Genomic DNA, 18,955 nt, shown 5'->3' on the forward strand with positions numbered 1-18,955 from the left:
CATTTGAGACTTTAAAAAATAAATTAATTACCGCCCCGGTGCTAAAATATCCTGATTTCAGTCAAGAATTTCTTTTAACGACGGACGCATCAGATTACGCCATCGGAGCTATATTGTCTCAAGGAGAAGTAGGCCAAGACCGACCGATCGCTTACGCCAGCAGAATATTATCGCGAGCGGAACATAATTATAATACTACCGAAAAAGAGTTATTAGCAATAGTATGGGCAGTAAAATATTATAGACCTTATTTATATGGTACTAAATTTAAAATAATAACGGATCATAAGCCATTGGTATGGTTATTCAATGTAGCCGATCCAGGATCACGGCTAATAAGATGGAGACTAAAACTGGAAGAATATGATTACGAAATCGTATACCGATCCGGAAAATCAAATACCAACGCCGACGCGTTAAGCCGCAACGTAGTTCTCAATCTAAAAGAAGAAAAGGAAGAAAGCTATAACGAAAGGAGAGACTATAGCGAAGAAGATAAAGCGCGAATATTGTACGAATATCACGACGCACCCTTAGGCGGACACCAAGGAATTGAACGAACAATTAATAGGATTAGAATGAAACATAACTGGTCCGGATTAACTAAATACGTTGAAAATTATATCGCTAAATGCGAATTTTGCCAAAAGAATAAATTAAAGCGGAAATCTAAAGCACCTTTAGTAATAACTGATACAGCTAGCCGACCTTTCGAAAAATGTGCGCTAGATATTGTAGGACCATTAACCGTAACAAATAACGGAAATAAATATGTTCTAACCTTCCAAGATAATCTTACAAAATTCAGTAAGGCAATTCCTTTGCCTAATCAAGAAGCCGCCACCGTAGCAAAAGAATTCGTAGTTAAAATAATATTTGAACACGGAATCCCTGACAAAGTGCTAACGGATCAAGGCACGAACTTTTTAAGCGATATGTTCAAAAACATGTGCAAACTATTAAAAATAGAAAAAATACAGACAACCGCATACCATCCAGAGAGTAATGGTGCGCTAGAACGCTCACATCGTACACTAGCTGAGTACTTACGACATTATATAAATGCCGACCAGACAGACTGGGACGAGTGGATACCTTATGCCATGTTTACGTACAACACTACCCCTCATACGGCAACAGGATTTACTCCTTTCGAACTAGTATACGGACATCAAGCAATCTTACCAACAGCGCTAACAACGCCGCCGAAACCTACGTATACTTACGATAACTACGCCCAGGAATTAAAAGAAAGAATACGAGCGACAAACCAAATCGCTAAAGAGCACATAAGAGAGGAAAAAATTAAAGTAAAAGAGCAATACGACAAAAGGGCAAAACAAACCACTTTCAAGGTAGGAGACAAAATATTGCTACATGATGAAACAGTTCGGAGAGGACGTTCAAAGAAACTCGACTCTCTATGGATTGGACCATACATAATTACTGATAAAATTTCTGATGTTAATTATAAAATCAAAGTAGGGAGATAAATAATATGCACACATGTAAATCGCTTAAAAGCTTTTATAGAACAGAGAGACTTATGATTCAGCGAAATCCAAGCGTATTTACAAGTCGGAGCGGACTAAAGATTTTGTAATACGAGATACATTCATTCTAATCATACTATATGGATTGCGCTGACGAACCAACACTCGTGGTTGTACTCTACGCTCACCGAACAATCTATAACTATAAGCTGCGAAAACCAAGATAGAATAAAAATTTCTAGAACAGGGCGAATTACATTAATAAATAACTGCAAATTAGTAACGGCCGATATGATAATAAAAACTTCGGGAGTAATAGATACTACCTATCTCCCAACATATTTGCCGGAATATAATATATCAAATTTAAAATTCGACCTAAGTAACACGTCAATAAAACCTAATGTAGTAAAATTAAAGAAAATAATACAAAATCCAAACGAATTAATGGATTTAAGCACTAGACTGCAGGAGATAACAAATGAATTAAATAAAACTAACAATTATCCATTCTTACAAAAGCAAGTTATATACCCAATATCAGGCAGCTTTGCAATACTTATAATAAGTATCATAGTAATAATATTATGGCGAGCCCGCAAAAATTGTAAACGTACACCACGCATAGAATAAGAAAGAATTGTAAACAGAGTCTCACATACAGTCTCAAATAGAAAACGTTACTACCCTTCCGTTTTCTTCTCCAAAGAGGGAGGGATGTCGTAACTCAAAACCGAATAACGTAATTACGACCTATAAAAGTAAAAAAGGACCACAGTGCAAATTCAGCACTTCGTAAACTGTTGCGCGCGCTCCCAAAACCGCGATTAAATGCAAGATATGCAATTCGTTGCAATATGCAATTAAGACATCGCGACCTAGTACCGAAAAATCACCTACTTTCGGACCATAAAAAGAGAGATAACGAGTACCTCGAGGCCGTATTCCGAAACTAAGTGGTGACGCGTATACTTGAAGAAACTGTGAGATTCTGTAAACGCCGACATTGTTACATCGCCGAAGCATCACCAAACCGAACTCTACGATACGTAAGCTGTACAAATAAATCTTTTTGCACGGAATCTCTGCCTCGTGTTTCTCGACACTCGGAGTCCCTACTCCTAAGACGAACCGAACCCTTGGATCATCCCCAAAAATCTCGTTGTACCCGGAGAGGCACAACATACGATACGCCGGCACACCTGGTCTTTACGAGTTGATCTTCAAGAAATTCCCCGATGACGTTATCTATACGGAGGATGATAAGCAAACGTACAAGAGCATGCTGTTGACGACGAACGCGCATAAACGCAATCACGATGCGCACGGTCAATTACTGGGCAACAGGGGATACAAGTATAAAGAAATAATCGCAAAGTTGATACCGATCGAACCCAAGAGAAAAAAATCTGGAAAAAGATTATTCGCGCCTCGCGCGATGACGCTAACTGACAACAAGATCGACTACATGCACTGGGATGATCCCAACGAGCTGGTGGATTGTCTACGATTGTTCGACGCTTCGCACCGAGCGGATCACAACGGCCACGACAACGAGATCCTGTCAATCATCGAGGAACTTCGCGAAGCCGGCATTATTAGAAATTAAAAGGTGTCTCGGCAAAGCTAATCAATCGATCGACCGACATTGCTCGCAAACGCTAACGAACGATGACGAAACGTCAACGAAACGTCAACGAAACGTCAATGAACGACGACGAAATGATGACGAAACGTCAATGAAACATCAACCAAACGTCAACAAACGACGATAAAACGACAGTGGACAGCAACAAACGGCTATTGAATGGTTGAACAAAACAGAAAAATGTTAGAGTTATAAATCATAATACAATTTCTTTGCACATATTATTACGCGCTGACCAGTCGCACCGCTAAAAACATGACATCGTTAAAATCCGATGGACGTAAAAATATCGAGAAGCTACGACTCGTCGAGGAACTGCATGCTCAGGCGAGAAGAAATTTTCCCCGAAAAAGCGTCGTAGTACGGGGTTACGACGACCTGTGGCAAGCTGATATCGTCGAGATGCGTCCGTACTCACGTTTCAACAAAGGTTACCACTACATACTCACCGTCATCGATGTGCTGAGCAAGTACGCGTGGACCGTACCGCTCAAGAGTAAAGGCGGAAGCGAGACGGATGACGTTATCGCCGAGATAATTCGAGATAGCGAGAGATGCCTGAGAAACATGCAAACCGATATGGGGAAGGAATTTTACAACGCCGACGTGCAACGTCTCGTGAAGAAACACGACATCAATCATTATTCCACGTATTCGGTGTTGAAGGTCGTCGAACGATTCAATCGCACGTTAAAGAACGACATGTCGAAGATGTTTACGCTTAACGGAACTTAAAAATGGGTCGACGCGTTGCCGCGACTCGTGTCGGATTACAACGCGCGCAAGCATCAAACGATCGGTATGCGACCCGTCGACGTTACCTCCGCGATCGCCGAAAGACTCTTGGCTACGGTGTATAGCGCGATAAAGATCGCGGGTACGGTAAAGTTCAAAGTAGGTGACCCGGTACGCGTTAGCAACTACAAGACAATCTTCGAGAAGGGGCACACGCCAAATTGGACCACCGAGGTGTTTAAGATCGTTAAAGTGCAGCGTACTAATCCCGTAACCTATCTACTCGAGGACTATCGCGGAAAATCCATCGCTGGAGCGTTCTAAGAGTACAAGTTGCGTCGCGCGACTTATCCGGACGTGTATCTCGTGGAAAAAGTACTGCGCAGGAAGGGTGACGGAGTTTACGTGAAATGGTTGGGATTCGATGGATCGCACAACTCTTGGATACACAAGGACAATGTGATTTAATTCGTACAAACTGTATTTTATTTTTAACATATGAAAAAATATAAAATACATATAAACCCTGCCGAAAATGGTCGATTAAAACGGATTTTAAAAAATGTAATCCAAATCGATCGGGATTTCTGCACCGAAAATGCGGTATTAAAACTGATTGAAAATAGTCAAATCGAATTTAGTACGCTTTAGGCGGGTTAATGTTGGGTGATATATATCCACCTCAATCCGAAATTATACGATTTCATAAGTTATAATTAAACCTGTTTTAATGCAATTGAATTGGAATTTACCATAGTCAATTCATAGATAAAAATAATCCCTTTTAATAAAAAATTCCATCATTTCGTAGATGAAAAGTAAATCGATTTTATGTAGTGTGAAGTTGGATTTGCTGTTATCATGAGTCACAATCAATTATTGAATCGGTGTTTCTGCAATTAAAACAACGGACTCAGTTATTAAAAACAAATATACGATTTCTCCGCAGAGGGTCCGCCTTATATCCCCGCTTGACCGCTTTCTACTTCCAGGTTGGCTCGCTCGACCTTCGCCGCGTAGCGGCGCCGCTCGGAGCTACGCGCGGACGCGCGAGCACGTGGGCCGCCAAATTGCGGGTCGCGCTACTGTATCGCGGATTGTGCTTAATGTGACGACCTACGGCAGCCACAATATCCATTCGATTATTCGTGTTTATTTGGATTGACAACAATATGGATTAGAATGTAATGATTTCAGATTGGAAATAATCCGCGAAAACGATATTAAAACCGATTATAGTTCGTTCGGAATTAAAATCGATTACTTTTTAATCCGGGCGCGGATTGAACCGATTAAAACCGATTAAAACCGATTAACGACGACGAAACGACGACGAAACGTTAACGAAACGCCAACGAACTATAACGAAACGACGACGAAACGTCAACGAACGCTAACGAAACGCCAACGAACGACAATGGACGACAACAAACGGTTCACGGACAGCAAAGGACGGTTCACGAACGGCTACGAACGGTTGAAGGACGGCCGAACGGTTCAGGAACGGTTGTCGGACGGTTATCTAAAGGCTCAGGAACGGTTGCGAACAAATCAGGAACGGCTACCGAACGGGTCAGGAACGGCTACGAACGGCTACGAACGGCTATCGAACGGCGACGAATGACGGATGACAAAGAACCATTATTGAAAGACGATGAACGAGAATAAACGGTTATTGAATGGTTAAAAAATTAGAGATATAAATTATGATGTAATTTCTTTGCACATATTATTACGCGCCGACCAGCCGCACAGCTAAAAACATGACATCGTTAAAATCCGACGGACGTAAAAATATCGAGAAGCTAGGACTCGTTGAGGAACTGCATGCTCCGGCGAGAAGAAATTTTCCCCGAAGACGCGTCGTAGTGCGGGGTTACGACGATCTGTGGCAAGCTGACATCGTCGAGATGCGTCCGTACTCTCGTTTCAACAGAGGTTACCACTACATACTCACCGTCATCGATGTGTTGAGCAAGTACGCGTGGGCCGTACCGCTCAAGAGTAAAGGCGGAAGCGAGACGGCTGATGTTATCGCAGAGATAATTCGAGATAGCGAGAGGCACCCGAAAAATATGCAAACCGATATGGGGAAGGAATTTTACAACGCCGACGTGCAACGTCTCGTGAAGAAACACGGCATCAATCATTATTCCACGTATTCGGTGTTGAAGGCATCGGTCGTCGAACGATTCAATCGCACGTTAAAGAACGACATGTGGAAGATGTTTACGCTCAACGGAACTTACAAGTGGGTCGACGCGTTGCCGCGACTCGTGTCGGATTACAACACGCGCAAGCATCGAACGATCGGTATGCGACCCGTCGACGTTACCCCCGCGATCGCCGAAAGACTCTTGGCTACGGTGTACAGCGTGATAAAAATCGCGGGTCCGGCAAAGTTCAAAATAGGTGACTCGGTACGCGTTAGCAAGTACAAGACGATCTTCGAGAAGGGTTACACGCCAAATTGGACCACCGAGGTGTTTAAGATCGTTAAAGTGCAGCGTACTAATCCCGTAACCTATTTACTCGAGGACTATCGCAAAAAATCTGTCGCTGGGGCGTTCTACGAGTACGAGTTGCGTCGCGCGACTTACCCGGACGTGTATCTCGTTGAGAAAGTTCTGCGCAGAAAGGGTGACGAGGTTTACGTGAAATGGTTGGGATTCGATGGATCGCACAACTCTTGGATACACAAGGACAATGTGGTTTAATTCGTACAAACTGTATTTTATTTTTAACATATGAAAAAATATGAAATACATATATAAGTATCTGAAATATGTAAAAAAATATAAAAATATAATATGTGTAAGATGTATACAGCATATAAAATATAAAATATGAAATATAAAAAGAAAGATAGAAATATATTTCTTTTGTTTTCCTCATACATACATACACATATATACATATACATACATACATACATATATGTATATACATATATACATACATACATACATTACATTACATTACATTACATTACATTACATTACATTACATTACATTACATTACATTACATTACATTACATTACATTACATTACATTACATTACATTACATTACATTACATTACATTACATTACATTACATTACATTACATTACATTACATTACATTACATTACATTACATTACATTACATTACATTACATTACATTACATTACATTACATTACATTACATTACATTACATTACATTACATTACATTACATTACATTACATTACATTACATTACATTACATTACATTACATTACATTACATTACATTACATTACATTACATTACATTACATTACATTACATTACATTACCATACATACATACATACATACATACATACATATTGTTACGTGACGTTTTTGGGACGTCCGTCACAAGGGTCGAATGACCCTATCGGGGGCGGTTTTTCGGGGGCCTGCGTCCTCTCTATTTAGGGAGAGAGCGGCCCAATCGTCAGATCGACGAGATCTGACTTTTGGTAGTAATAGTTATCGGAAATGTAAGCTCGAGATGAGCCCGCGAGTTGGTTGTCAGCACGAGATCGAGCGGCGGGATCCCATCCGGCGGAAGGAGAGGAAGAGAGAAGAGTGACGGCCGAGAGCGGGAGTCCAGGACACCCAGGAAACAGTAGACGCCAGGTCGTAGTTGTCTAATATTAAAAATATTTTATATGTCTGACAAACATCGCTGCCGATAAATTTATATTTCTTATGGCAGGAAAGGAGCGCGGAGGGCCGGAATAATCCGGCCAAAGGGGCGGCCACTCCACCCGCACGAAGCGAGGGAGTGTATAATAGGCTCCCTCTATTCATTTCGCCGCCGCCGACAGTCATTAATGTTAGTCTCGCGTTTGTAATTAATACGTGTTGTAAAGTATCGGGATTTTCACGCTCGCGCGATCGATATTCCGGATCGAGCAAAGTATTGCGTCGTACGACTCGTACACCACAGTCGTCACCGATAGTTTTCGTATTCTTTTTGAGTATTGTTAGCAATAATCTTGTACACGCTAAGCGTAATTAGAGTGAGGAGAAAGCGTAATTCTCCGATATCGGGCAGAGTATCTATCGGGTGTTTGTGACCCCGTTGTTATCCAGATAGCCAAGTCTGTTCGAACAGATTTTGCCAAACGTCTGCTACAAATTTTTGTCAGCAGAAAGATTCCAGATTGTATACAAAGTCTGTTATATCAAATAATAATAGCAGAATGTCAGCAGAAATGTTACAAAACGTGCTGACATAATTTGACAGCAGATCAGTAGCAGAAACCGAGCAGGATTTGCATAGAATTATTATAGCAGATAGCCAGCAAAAACCGAGCAGGATCTGCACAACGCAATTTGATGTCAAATTGATAGCAGAAATCAAGCAGGATCTGCGCGCCCGCAATCTGACGGCAGATTGGTAGCAGAAATCGAGCAGGATCTGCTAACATGACTTGACATCAGATTGTCGGCAGAAATCGAGCAAGATCTGCGTGCGCGCAATCTGATAATTGGAGTCAGGAGAAAGCGAAATCCTAAAAATTCGTGCGAGAACTCTATCGGGTGTCTTTGAACCCGCTATTAGTTTCCGCGAGTTGTTCGTGTTGTATCTTCGGCATTTCAACGTAAAGGTCATCGTCATTGTTATCGAGACATAACGGTTACAATATATACATACATACATCACATTATAAGGGTATCCGGTAATATCCCCACGGTAGCGTGTCGGTGGTTTCGGGTACGACGTACCGCTTGTCGTCGTAGGGACTCAGGGCAATTTTTGTCTCGCGGATAGTGTACACTTCGTGCAATTTTGATCTTATGCATGACTGCTGTCGAATCATTTCAATTTCATCGCGCAGACATCGCGTGTAATCGTCGAACGTTATGGTACGCGCTACGATGTTACGCTTGACGCCTTTTGCTCTTTTAGCGTCCTCTCTACCATCTACCCTCAACGTGTACATCTTCGCTCTGAGTCCGACGAATTCGGTCATGATGGCACCGTTATTCTCGTCCTTCATCAAGCCCTGCACCTTCTTGTTCTCGAACAGTATACCGTACGCGTTGTTAGTCGGATAATCGCTTGTGTCGAATCTCACGATATCGCGTTTCATGTTCTCGTACACATCCTCGCACTCGATGTGATAAATCAAACCGTCTGTATCGGTGTACATTATTTTACAATTTTCGCGATATAACGGTAACATGTACTCGTGGCGAAATTTGTATAAACACACTTTCCATATATCGAGTATACACATACCGACGTAAATCGATTTATCGAATTTCACCAGTTTGCGCAGTTCAACGGCGACCAGATTTTCCGAAAAGACGCTCTTGCTGTGAAAATTTGGTTTCGCGATCATCGCTTCCGCGCCGTATCGTCCGTCCAACTTTGTCAATAATTTTACATCGACGTGGTTGCGCACGTTTTCCATAGTTTTACCGAATACCGCGTTGTTCATCAATTTGTACAAATTTTTCTCGAAATTGTTTTTCGCGCGCATTCTAAACCGGGTGTTGAGTTCGATGTAATTGCGGATTGAGCGAATTACAATACGCGATGTATCTTTGTGACGCGAAGGCCGTGATGCGTGCACTGCTACAGGTTGCGATAGTGTATCACGTAACGCTTCTTATCGCACAGAGTCGCGAGGAGCTTGTCTTCCCGCTTACCGGGCGGCTTATCGCGCGTCAGACAGAACGGTAGGTCGACATGCGCGTCGTGAAGATGTTGCGGATATTCCAGATCGACCTCGAGAATATAACCTGTGGGCGAATCCAAAAAGATCACGCTAACTTTAAAGTCAGAGATGTTGTCGACCAATCGAAATTCGCCGTAGGGCAACGGTTGATACATCGCCCAAACGTACAAGTTGTTTACATCGAAATACATCATGTACGATAATGGTTTCGATGGATCGTAAGACGGCGTGTACTTATTATTGGCTCGCGCGTATCCGCCGGAACATTGGCTCAGGCCACTACGAATACCACGTTCGATAAACATAACTATGTCGATGTCCGTAAGCAATTCGAACGTAATATTCGTATGTTTTAACATGGCGTCCCACGTGTATCCGGGAAGAGTGTAGTAATGCGCAGGACCTCGGTACCACCCGGTAACCCTGTAGTATCGATCATGTAACTTTTTCTCTAGGGCAGAAACGTGAAAAGTAAAAAATATTACCATTAAAATTAATGGCAAAATTGTTCACTTTTCATGTTTCCGCCCTAGAGGAAAAGTTACATGATCGACACCCTGAACGCACCCGTTGCCCGTTTTATCAATATATGACTTAGGGCCAAATTCACCAAGTCCGGTTAAGCCCGTATCAAACTATTAGCGTTTTCGAATGAACAGGTTAACCCACTGATCTATATATCTGGATTGCCGATCACCTTTGTTCTTAGGACTCAAAAGCGTCCCCAAGATCATAAAATAGACCAAAATATTACAAGATTTTATGTTTAATAAGACAATAATTCTTTATTCATTCAATAAAGGTTTCTATCATTCGTTTAATTGCGATAATACAATCAACTTGTCATGATTCGAGGAATTTTTGATTATTTTTTAATATTTACTATTTCTTAATTATTTTTTGTGGGTCTTATAAATTAAATGTTAAGGCTAGTTCTCATGCTTGATAGCCGTTAGTGCGCACGCACCAAGACGCAATCAACCGTTTCGAAAAGGTGGTAAGCGTGTCTCCTCTCTCCACTGGAGCGTTGAGCTAATGCCCTGCGTGGCAACAAATACCCGCTCTCTTCTGCGCGGACCACCGACCAAGAGACACGCTGTGTTGATAAAACGTTTATTTCTGCTAACCTGAGAAAACACGTGTTTGTGCAAGTTACTGAAATAGAAAAATTCTTTCCAATCCGTCCTTGCAATATAATTACAACGGCCTCAACATAAAATATTTGCAAATATAGAGAATGTTACCATAGTTGGACCTTCCTTTTCGTGTGCAGCTGTTACAAAGTTAAAAAGAAAATTAAAAGTTAAAAAACTGTTAAAAAGTTTATTAAGCGATATCCATGATTTGCATTTATTGGTATCACTTACAGCACAACCACGCATGCGCGCACCTCGGGCGTGTAAAATGGCGGACCTTCAATTGGGTACATCGCCAGGAGGCCTATCAGCAATCCAGATATATAGATCAGTGGATTAACCCAACTCGTTTCAATTAATCACTATATTTTACTATGAATTCAAGCCTTTTTATGGCAGAGACGATGCAATGACGTCATTAATCGCTCTGAGAGCGATTAAACCTGCTACTTTCGAAAACGTTATATGCATTGAGATTGAAATTTGACCAATCAGGACAAGGAAATTTTAGTTCCTTTTATCTTAATTGGTCTTTCAATCTTTAATACGTAGTCTGATACGGGCTTTAGATGAACCGATGGTTAAAATTAGCAGGGTGGTTAACTGAAATGACATAAATGCTTGGTTTTCCTTAACCTCTATTTTCTGTTGGCCACCTTGCTAATTTTAATCGTCGGTTCATCTAAAGCCCGTATCAAACTACGTATTAAAGATTGAAAGATTGAAAGATTGAAAACCTAACCAATTAAGATAAAAGATTTCTATATAATACTAAACCGCTAACTCCCTTATATACTGACCGAAAAATTGACTCCGAAAAGTATGTATTATGTATGAAAAGTAAACATCTACGCATGCGTGACCTAAGTAGGAATCAGTAGGAAAGAAGAGGATAGGAGATGGATATGTAATATGGCCGATGTGTACAGACGAAAAGTGTTCTTGTGTGTGTGTGCTGTGTGCGCATGTGTTGTGTATATACTTTTCGGGGCCATATATATCGCAGGAGTTAGTGGTCTAGTATATATAAAAGTCTGTGGTTCATCTCACAGACTTCTATATATCACTTCCGGTGCGCGAGCTATCCTGCGATATACGTACTTATTCGACAATCCGAGAATTTCAAAGATTATTACCTTTGAATAGAGTTGTGAATTACATTTTTAGTTATAGTAAGTGCAAAATCATAAGTGTTGACCGGGAAAGTATCAGTCTTTCCGCTTTTAGCGACCTTTTCATTGTGTCCTTTGTGCCTCGACCGTTTGGTCGGCCATATTGCTACATCGAAAGTCTTTCTCTGGGAAGAACTTTTATACATATTACATTTTTGGACCCTTGTGACACCAAGATTTGACTGTTTGTTTGTCAAAATAGAATACGAGCCTGAAGATCCTATCAACTCCCCTCTTCCTGACAATAATCACTCATCTACTAATTCAGAGCCAGTCAAACCCGCAGAATCAGTAGAATCTCAAATTCGCAGTATAATTCGGGCAAAAAGACCGATGTCTTCTGATTCTTCTCATGAGTCCTTGCCAAAAGGGATAAAAAAGCTCTCCATTGAAAGGATGGATCCCCGTATAAATAATGAATATACGCTTGATTCTAAGCCGCCTTATATAGTCTATATAGAGAAAATCGCCGTTTCTCTCTCTCCGTCCATCCTGCCTTCCGAGGTGCAGAGCTCAGCCAGGGAACAGTCTGTTTCAAATAATAACTCGATCGACTCTGGTAATTGCATATCCGATAAAACATCCGACGCTATGGATATCAATAATAAGGATGATCATCTGGACTAAGATAACAGGAAGGGGAAAAAATCTCCTTCAGGTATTTACGGTATCATCGCCTTCGGTAAGCGCATTACTAAGTTTATTGACATATTCAGAAATGCTTTTGACCTTAAAACTATCGGCAGCAATAAATTCTCTGTCCTTTTTTCTGATGGAACAACTGCCAATCGATTTATAGAATCTTTCAATAAAAGAACTAACCTCACTTTCCCTGGTGAAAAATGGTTAGCTTACATACCTAATTTTAAGGTTATTAGACAATTCGTTGTTAGAGGAATTGATGATGACGACTCACCAGAGGAAATACTGGCGAACGTTCGTCCCCCTCCTGGGTGGAAAGTTATGTGGATTTCTCCCTTTGAAGTCACTAGATTGAAAAGAGCTATTCGCTCTAAGAATAAGGATAACATTACTGAGACAAAGTATGTGGAAACTGATTCATACATCTTTCGTTTCAGAACTGCTACTCCTCCTCCTAGTATTATATACATGGGTAAAAGGTTTACTCTGGAACCATTCATACAAAGAGTTGTGCGCTGTCACAGATGTCAATGATACGGACACAACATTAAAATTTGTCGCACTCCTAACACAAATGCCATATGCCAAAGATGTGGTAGGCTTAGTACTTCACACAATGAAACTACTTGTGACGAGGTCACACCTTGCTGTATCAATTGCAAGAGACATAAGCTTTATGATGTTGAACACGAAGCTTCTGATAGTAAATGTCCTGTCTTTTGCAAACAAAGAGAGATCAAAAAACTTATGGCTTATAATAACATTACTCAAAAAGAAGCCATCGCTCTCATGCAGGGTATGGATCCGGATCCTGGCCCTGGCGTGGATTATGGTTGGACCCGCCCTCCTCACGGGGTACCCCTCCCTTCCTTTTCGGAATTCATCCCATCTAACAAAACTCATCATCCTCCTTCAACTAATTATACAACTAATTCTTCTTCACGCTACCCTTCCTTCTCCGCAGTCACTAGAAATAACTACAATTATAATAACAATAAAATTCCCCTACCTCCGCAGATATCTCCATCATTCATTCATTCATCTAATAAAAAAAACACTTCTCCTTCCCCTCCCCCCTTCTCAGTCTCATCATCACCATCACTCCTTGCCTACCACTTCTCCCCCAATTTCCTCCCACTCTCCCATTCCCTCTCCCAAATCCTTCCCCACCCTTAAACAACTCAAACACGTACCTTTCTCTAATCCTAATAATAACAACAATATAAACAAAAATAAAAATAAAAACAAAGTTGAAGCTTCATCATTTTCATCCTCCAATTCTTTATCACCCCAACATTCTTCGACCACTATTTCTACCCCTTTCTCTTTTGATATACAATCCTCTAAACAAATGCCATTAAATTCTCATCCTGAATTCCTTGACACTTGGATAGAATCCTGTCAGAATAAATTCTCCTCAATTAAAATGATCCATCGTGAGGTGCTTCTCGAGATAGGCCATACTCTGCTCAGCAACGCTTTGTGTTCATAAATTAGCATTAATACTGATCTATCTTTATGACATTTTCTAATGTAAATATTATACAGTGGAATTGTCGATCTCTAACGAGAAGAATGCCTGATTTGATCCATTTACTGGACACTTATAGCATCGATATTGCTGCTCTATATGAAACCAGACTTGAAGACGCTTTTTCACCATCAATTTCTAACTATGACATATTTACGAACAATCGTAATAGACATGGAGGAGGAGTGGCTATCCTGATTGGGAAGCAACTAAGATTCTTATATATTAGAGATACTCGTATTGGAAATATATGTTCAACTAACAACATTGAACTGTTGATTGGCAAAGTCTGGATAGAATCAAATAAGCATCTTTATATATGTTCCTTGTATAATCCTCCCCGTGGAGGCTCACATCTGTTTACAAATAATCAAGCGTGGTCAGAGATTCTTCATTTCTGCAATTCTCTGAATCCTATAATCGTCTGTGGGGACGTTAATGGTAAGAGCACTTTGTGGTTTAACCTTATTCGTGGCCCCGACACCGAAGGTAGAAAACTTGAAACAGTCATTTCTAATTCAGACTTGATCTGTATCAACAATGGCAACTTAACCTGGTCATCCGCTGACTTGTCCTCTGCCTCCTCTTTGGACATTACACTAGTCTCATCCGTAGCTACAAGGTGCTCTTGGCAGATTCTTGATTCTAATTACGGCAGCGATCACTTTCCGATCGTTACTAAGATCAATGATATGTCGTACACTCCAGATTTCGGCAGACCTTCATATATTATATCCAAAATTGATTGGACTTCATTTCAAGAGGAATGTAATAAATTTGTTCATTCGTTCCATCTATTATCAATATGAACAATCTCAACTCAACATATGAAGATCTAATACACAATATACATATTGCTCTGGAAAGGGCGGGTGCTAAACGCTCTCAAGCTAATAAAACCCGGAAAAAAGCCCCGGCTCCATGATGGGACAACGATTGCTACGACACAATTAGACAAAAGAATCAAGTCTTCAGAGAATTCAAGAAATCTCCTACCTCAAACAATCTCAAGAAATACTTGGACATCTGTCAAACTGTTCCCAAGGAATTTTCACGGAAGAAAAGGATTGCCTTTAGAAAATTTTGTACCTCTCTGGATGTCAATACACCTATTCCAAGGATTTGGTCTTATATTCGTGCCTTCTCAAACAAAAAATTTGGAAATCCCAGTCAACGAGTAATTGATGAAGAGGAATTTCATTCGGCTTTTAATAAACTGGCACCCTACACACCGGTACCGCCGCTTTCCACCTACGATATTCAGGCCCTTTTTGACCTTCCGTTTACAGCTAGCTGTGATGCTGCTTTCAGGCAGAAAAACTTTTCTACATATGAATTTAACGCTGCGGTCTCTTCATTAAAAACCAAGTCAGCTCCGGGTCCGGATCTAATATCAAATAAAATCATCAAGAAATTGCCGGAGAATCTACACAAGTTGATTCTTAAAATCTTTAACTGTTTTTTTAATAAAGATTCGTATCCATCGCAATGGAACAACTATTTCACGGTCTTTATTCCTAAACCTGGTGGGAAAAAGGCATTAAGACCTATATCACTAGCAAATAATCTACATAAAATCTTCGAAAAATTAATCTTAAAACCACCTTGAGTGGTGGGCAGAAAACAACAAGATTCTATCACAACATCAATTTGGCTTTCGCCGAGGTCTATCCTATATGGATAATGTGGCTACGCTCATTACTGATATCCATTTGGCCAACAGACACCGTAAATTCACTGGGATTGTCTTTCTGGACCTGGTCGGTACATTTGACAATGTTTTACCAGAAGCATTATTAATACTTCTTGAGAAATTTGGCCTTCCTAAAAAAATCATAGGCTTTATTAGGAAAACCACCACCAACCGATACCTTACTGGATACGCAGCCGGTATCCCTCTTCAGACTAGAAGAACCGACCGAGGATTGCCACAGGGTTCCATTCTCAGCCCGATTCTGTTTAACATATACGTAGCCTTGGCTCATACTTGCCTTCCAGAGCATTTGAAAATATTAATGTACGCTAATGATATTGCCATATATCACATGGATGATAACCTGGATTCAATAAAATGCCAACTTGGTATTACCGTGGAAAGGCTTAAGGTGTTTTTCGGACGTCTTGGTCTAAAGATTGCCCCTGAGAAATCAACATATACCACTTTCTCTTCTATGAAGCCAAGGAATTTACGTGTTTTACTAAGGAAGAACAACTTTTTCCTTAAATTAGACAACACTAACATTCTAATTTCCTGGTCGCCTCGCTTCCTTGGGATTTACCTGGACTCGGAATTAAAATGGAGAGCTCATATCAATAAACTTAAAAACAGGACTATACCCAGGATTAACATTCTTAAAGCTATCTCAGGCATCAAATGGGGAGCTCACCCAAACATACTGCTTACCATATATAAAGGTTTCATCAGACCTCTGCTTGACTGGGGCTGCCAAGTGTTTCACCCTCTAGATGAAGCACTTTACCTTAAAACTTCCAGACTGCAATTTGCCGCACTTAGGACTGTTACCGGTATTATGTGCACAACCCCGATCAACGTACTATTGGATATTAACGGTGAACAGCCTCTGGCATCGAGATGGCAATATCTCACAGAAAAACTTATTTGCAAAATCAAAGCTCGGACTACTCATCCATTGCATTATACCTTAGAACAAATCGCTCAAGATCCAGCAAATGATCAATACAATTTCGAGTCATTAATCAACACATTTATGACACATCAACACCTTTTCAATCAGATCGAAACATTTAAACTTCCTGGATACTTGGAGTTTAAATATCATAGTCACCAGTCCAATCCTCAAATCGATGTGGATATAGGTTTTGGATTAATTAACCGCCCGAACATTCAAGATAAGTTTATACAGTTCACAAACTCAAACATTCCTTCTTCTACTAAATTTTATACGGATGGATCTAGGCTGAACATGGCCAGTAAAGCTAGATACGCCATTTATTCACCGGACTTAAATTTAAAAATGAAGCGCAGGATTAATGACAACTGTTCAATCTTTCAAGCGGAGACGCTCGCTATTTCTCATACCCTCGACATAATTTTGGAAAGAAAAATCAATAATTCGGCTATATTTACGGACTCACTCAGTGTACTCTCTGGCCTGAATAACTCTGCCTGGTCAGGTAAAACTCACAACTGGATACTAAAAATTAGACACTCTCTGTATAACTGTCAAACTAATAATATCATGGTCAAACTATTTTGGATACCCAGTCATAAGGGCATATATGGCAACGAACAGGCTGATCTCCTGGCTAAGGAGTCTCTGCATCTTCCTAATCATCTTCTCATGAGTAAATGCCATTACTCCAACATTTATTCTAAAGTCAAAAAGCTTGCTAAAGACAAAGCTACTCAAACCCTCAGGCCAGTTTAAAGGCTCTAGATACTTTAATCTCAAACTCGAATACGGTGACTCCATCCTTTCCACACCTTGGTATAAAAATATCAATGGCTCACTTCCTAGATCTGTTATTACTCTCATCTCTAGAATCAGATCACATCACACAGCCACAGGTAAACATCTATTGGACAAAAACATTCTAACATCGTCAGAATGCTCCTGTGGTCATGCCTGTCGAAATCTCAATCACATCTTTCTTCAATGCCTCTTCCATACTGACAAATCATCCGCACTCATTTCCTATATCAAAAGAATAGACCCACTTATCACAATCGACATCCCCAGTATTGCCTTTTCCAACAATCTCAAGATATACAAACTGCTTCACTCATTTGTAAAGGGTCTCAATTTAAATATATAATCTTTTAAAATTCATAAGAAACAATGGTGTATGGGCGACTTCCCTAATGCCCAAACAGCTTTAGAAGAAGAAGAAGAAGAAGACTTCTATATATTACTCATAGTAGACATAGTATATCTAGACCGAGCGTTCGCCTTTATTTAAGGAGTGGGAGTAGCATAGCGTACCAGAGAGAAGATATAATAGAGGGCGGGAGTCAGCTAAAAGAGTATCAGGCAATTAGAAAGAGATGAAATCAAGTGACCTGGCTGCCCTTGTCTGTTAGCGCATGCGCAGAGTAGAGCGTACAGAGACCGGAGAGTACATTAGTGTAGCAAAAAATATTATAAAGTTATATTTTAAAGAAAATTAATACAGATTTTTAAAAACCTAATAAATATTTCACAATAAATGCCCATTTTTTGATAAAAAACGGCGGAAACTTATTTGTACACCTAATAATAATTATAATTTTGTGTTAATGTTCGGGAGTCGACCTCGACGAGATCGCCCGACTCTTAGAGAAACGCTCAGAGATGAGCGAGAAGCGGTGTGTAACGCGAATCCGTAGATCCACTGGAGGATAAGGAGATGTTCAGAAAATACTCGAGTGCAGATTGTTTTAACTATTCGTTTTATTTAGAATAATAGCGAGCGACGTCACGTATTCCGCGAATCCGACGGATATCTTCAAAATGTCCTGTTAATGACTGCCTTCGGCGCGTGTCGGAAATCTTGCTTAAGAGCTTCTTGCTAGAGGCTCTCGTGAGAACGGATATCTTGCACGCGGACGCCGGATGTTGCTTGGCGCGAGGCAGAGGACATTCGCGGAACGGTGAACTCTCGACGGCTCTCGAACTCCCCACTTACAATTTAACAATCTTCACTAACAAACAAAACGATTAAACGATTTAACCATAAAGAAATGATTGCCACGATAATATGATGCAATTGTATGCGAGACAATTCGGACCGATTTTGAGACGAGTAAGCCTACTGCGTACGCGACACGAGCGAGAATATGCGAAGTGCGAATGCGAAAAGTCGATGAATTTCGACTTGCTCGAATCGTTGTCGTAGGCAGACTAAATCGACCGACCGCGGAAACTCGCGCTCTGCCGAT

The 18,955-nt window shown here is 40.6% G+C and overlaps 3 protein-coding genes across 3 annotated transcripts; 2 read left to right on the forward strand and 1 right to left on the reverse strand.

The window, feature by feature from the left end:
* The first annotated feature begins 3,396 nt into the window (after positions 1-3,396).
* On the forward strand, positions 3,397-3,876 carry LOC115233045. Its single transcript, XM_029803256.1, has one exon. The coding sequence runs from the start codon at positions 3,397-3,399 to the stop codon at positions 3,874-3,876; it is 480 nt and encodes a 159-aa protein (XP_029659116.1).
* Positions 3,877-8,554: 4,678 nt separating this feature from the next.
* LOC115233046 lies at positions 8,555-9,376 on the reverse strand. The gene is made up of 2 exons (XM_029803257.1): positions 9,133-9,376; positions 8,555-9,027 (listed from the first exon to the last, which is right to left on the reverse strand). Exons 1-2 carry the CDS (start codon positions 9,374-9,376, stop codon positions 8,555-8,557), a joined length of 717 nt encoding a protein of 238 aa, XP_029659117.1.
* Positions 9,377-15,731: 6,355 nt separating this feature from the next.
* Positions 15,732-17,465, forward strand: LOC115233047. The gene has a single exon (XM_029803258.1). The coding sequence runs from the start codon at positions 15,732-15,734 to the stop codon at positions 17,463-17,465; it is 1,734 nt and encodes a 577-aa protein (XP_029659118.1).
* Positions 17,466-18,955: the final 1,490 nt, after the last annotated feature.

Source organism: Formica exsecta, unplaced genomic scaffold (genome assembly GCF_003651465.1).
Source record: "Formica exsecta isolate Colony F162 unplaced genomic scaffold, ASM365146v1 scaffold156, whole genome shotgun sequence".
Classification (NCBI taxonomy): domain Eukaryota; kingdom Metazoa; phylum Arthropoda; class Insecta; order Hymenoptera; family Formicidae; genus Formica; species Formica exsecta.

Excerpts from the sequence above, each read along its gene's own strand:
- LOC115233047 (XM_029803258.1), top strand. The coding sequence starts at position 15,732 with ATGGATAATGTGGCTACGCTCATTACTGATATCCATTTGGCCAACAGA.
- LOC115233045 (XM_029803256.1), top strand. The coding sequence starts at position 3,397 with ATGACATCGTTAAAATCCGATGGACGTAAAAATATCGAGAAGCTACGA.
- LOC115233046 (XM_029803257.1), bottom strand. The coding sequence starts at position 9,376 with ATGCGCGCGAAAAACAATTTCGAGAAAAATTTGTACAAATTGATGAAC. Across the intron at positions 9,028-9,132 it reads CGATAAATCGATTTACGTCG|ACGGTTTGATTTATCACATC; the intron begins GTATGTGTATAC and ends ACACCGATACAG.